Source organism: Sinocyclocheilus anshuiensis, unplaced genomic scaffold (assembly GCF_001515605.1).
Source record: "Sinocyclocheilus anshuiensis isolate Anshui unplaced genomic scaffold, SAMN03320099.WGS_v1.1 scaffold1534, whole genome shotgun sequence".
NCBI classification, from domain to species: Eukaryota; Metazoa; Chordata; class Actinopteri; order Cypriniformes; family Cyprinidae; genus Sinocyclocheilus; species Sinocyclocheilus anshuiensis.
Window position 1 is genome coordinate 657304 of NW_015544232.1, and position 2812 is coordinate 660115.

At 40.1% G+C, this 2812-nt stretch overlaps 1 protein-coding gene across 1 annotated transcript in view; it reads left to right on the forward strand.

The window, feature by feature from the left end:
• LOC107697519 (disheveled-associated activator of morphogenesis 2-like) overlaps nt 1–2812 on the forward strand; it is a 42104-nt gene that overhangs the window by 20938 nt on the left and 18354 nt on the right. The window contains exons 4-8 of the mRNA XM_016498320.1: nt 643–976; nt 1994–2104; nt 2203–2306; nt 2448–2514; nt 2671–2788. Coding sequence (XP_016353806.1) covers nt 643–976; nt 1994–2104; nt 2203–2306; nt 2448–2514; nt 2671–2788 — 734 coding nt within the window. The remainder of the gene's footprint in view (nt 1–642; nt 977–1993; nt 2105–2202; nt 2307–2447; nt 2515–2670; nt 2789–2812) is intronic.

The window sequence follows — 2812 nt, forward strand, 5'->3', positions numbered from 1 at the left end:
GGAATGGAGTTGGTAGAAACTCTGTTATTAGTAGACAGTGGGTCTCCAAAGGTGATGTCATAGACCCTCTATACGTAAGTGTTAACGATGTGTCACTTGATCGGCCACTCTTGAGAAGGGGTTAATGACATGAATGACCTTAATTAATCTGAATAATGAATCCTGGGTTTAGCTCAATATGATGAACGTGAGGATACACGCCAAGTCTGCATTTTTTTTTTGGTTGACTTGTTCAGTATACTGTTTTATGTGTTATTTATTTATGCAGCTGAGTATATAAAGAAGCCATCTGGGACTTTTGCCAAGATGTCTGCAAATCAGAATGTTTTCACAAGAGAAGTTTTAAAGATAGTCGCTTCTGGTTTTACCAAATACTTCCTAAGATCTTTTGCATTCAACTGACACAACTTTATTTATAGAATTCTTTATGCCAATATATGTCATTCTCCTTGGGTAAAAGACCATGGGATCTCAAATGGGCTTTCATAGTTTAGGCCCTGTTCTAAAGTTCACATTGCCCTGACAAACACCAAGTTTTGTTGGATCGGTGGCAGGGAGAGTGTGGCAGTGATAGTTATGTTTCCTGACATTCTAGGCATTGGAAAAACCAACCTCACAAACCTTTGATGAATCTCCCTTCAGGTTTGTGACGCGCTTCATCGAGTTGGATGGCTTGACGTGTCTTCTGAACTTCCTGAAGAGCATGGACTATGAAACCTCAGAGAGCCGCATACATACATCCATCATCGGCTGCATAAAAGCCTTGATGAACAACTCCCAAGGCCGTGCCCATGTACTGGCCCACCCGCAGAGCATCAACACTATCTCCCAGAGCCTCCGCCAGGACAACATCAAGACCAAAGTTGCTGTGTTGGAGATCCTGGGCGCTGTTTGCTTGGTGCCCGACGGGCATAAGAAAGTATTACAAGCAATGGTACACTACCAGAAGTATGCTGCAGAGAGGACTCGCTTCCAGGTATAGTTGCTTTTAATGAGAGATTTGTAAGAAAGGAATTGAGCATCGTATGCAACATATGTAGGGTGATTTGTCTTTACTGTGTGTTTATTCATGTGTAGTTGACATGCCTGGCAACAACAAATGTCAGTGTTTGAAATATTAGCTTTTAAGCATGGTTGATTCCTAGTGACCCAATAGATCTCTGAGCACTCTTGACACAATAAGCACCATAAGCAGACATTAGCAACCCATTCAAGAGAAATATCAGAGAACATTCCCACCTGTCTCCACTGACTTTAAAACAGGGGCTGTGATGAGAATCTGTCATTTATAGTCCTTAGCAACCTATTAGGTACAGTAGGAAAACAATTGAACAGTTAAAAAAAAAAGTTTATTTACAGTGGTCAGTGGGTAGCTCAGGCTCAGTGGGTAGCACTGTTGCCTCACAGCAAGAAGGTCCCTGGTTCGAGTCCCGGCTGAGCCAGGATTCCTTTCTGTGTGGAGTTTGCATGTTCTCCCCGTGTCTGTGTGGGTTTCCTCCGGGTGCTCCGGTTTCCACAATCCAAAGACATGCAGTATAGGTGAATTGGACAAAGTAAATTGGCTGTAGTGAGTGAGTGTGTGTGTGTGTGTGTGTGTGTGTGTGTGTGTGTGTGTCTGTGTGTGAATGAGTGAGTGAGTGTGTCCCAGCACTGGGGTTGCACGAGTTAGTGCACAGGGCTGGGTTGCAGCAGGAAGGGCATTTGGTGTAAAACGTAATACTTTATTTATTTTAATACTTTAATACTTTACATGGGCAACTTTATCAGGAGTCATTCACACATATCAGACAAATAGCTCTCTTTACCTGAAGTACGCACAAAAATACAACTTTACAATGCTTACATTAAACATTTACTTGTAGCATGTTGCTTAGATAATGCAATACTCTGATAGGAAAAAAAGATATTTGGTGGAAAAAAAATTATTTGAATTAGATTGAATTTGTAGATTGAATTTGTTATTAATTATATATTTTTGTATTTTTTTACTCAGTCTCTTTTAAACGAGCTGGACAGAAGTACAGGACACTACAGGGATGAAGTAAATCTGAAGACAGCCATCATGTCATTCATAAACGCTGTGCTGAATGCTGGGGTTGGAGAGGTCAGCTGATGACAAAACTTCCCTAAAAATAAAAAAAATGTGTATGATATACAGTATATACATTATTAACATGATGATTTCCTCTATTTCTCTCAAAGGACAGTCTAGAGTTTCGCCTTCATCTTAGGTATGAGTTTCTGATGTTAGTAATTCAGCCAGTCATCGAGAAGCTGAGAGCACATGATAATGCCACACTTGACAGGTACAGAACACTAGGATGTTAAAGTGGGGCTCATTTTCCACCTAACAATAAGTATATGCATCATACCATTGCTTCTAATAGAAAGGCTGTTTGTGTGTTTGTGTGTGTGTGTGTGTGTGTGTGTGTGTATGTTTGTTTCAGACATCTGGACTTTTTTGAGATAGTGCGGAATGAGGATGAGTTAGAACTGGCCAAACGCTTTGACATTGTAAGATATTTTACCTATATGCATAATATTATGTCCTTAAATTTAAAGAGCACTTATTATATACAGAACAGCATGGTATTATTAGATTTGTTTACAAGGCTCCTGACTTCATGTGTGTCCTATTTGAGAAAAATTAATGTACGTTTTTTTGTTCAGACACACGTGGACACCAAGAGTGCTGGCCAGATGTTTGAGCTGATCAAGAAGAAACTGAGCAACACAGATGCTTACCCCCACCTTCTATCTATCTTACAGCACTGCCTCCAAATGCCATGTAAGGATCTTAAATATATATATA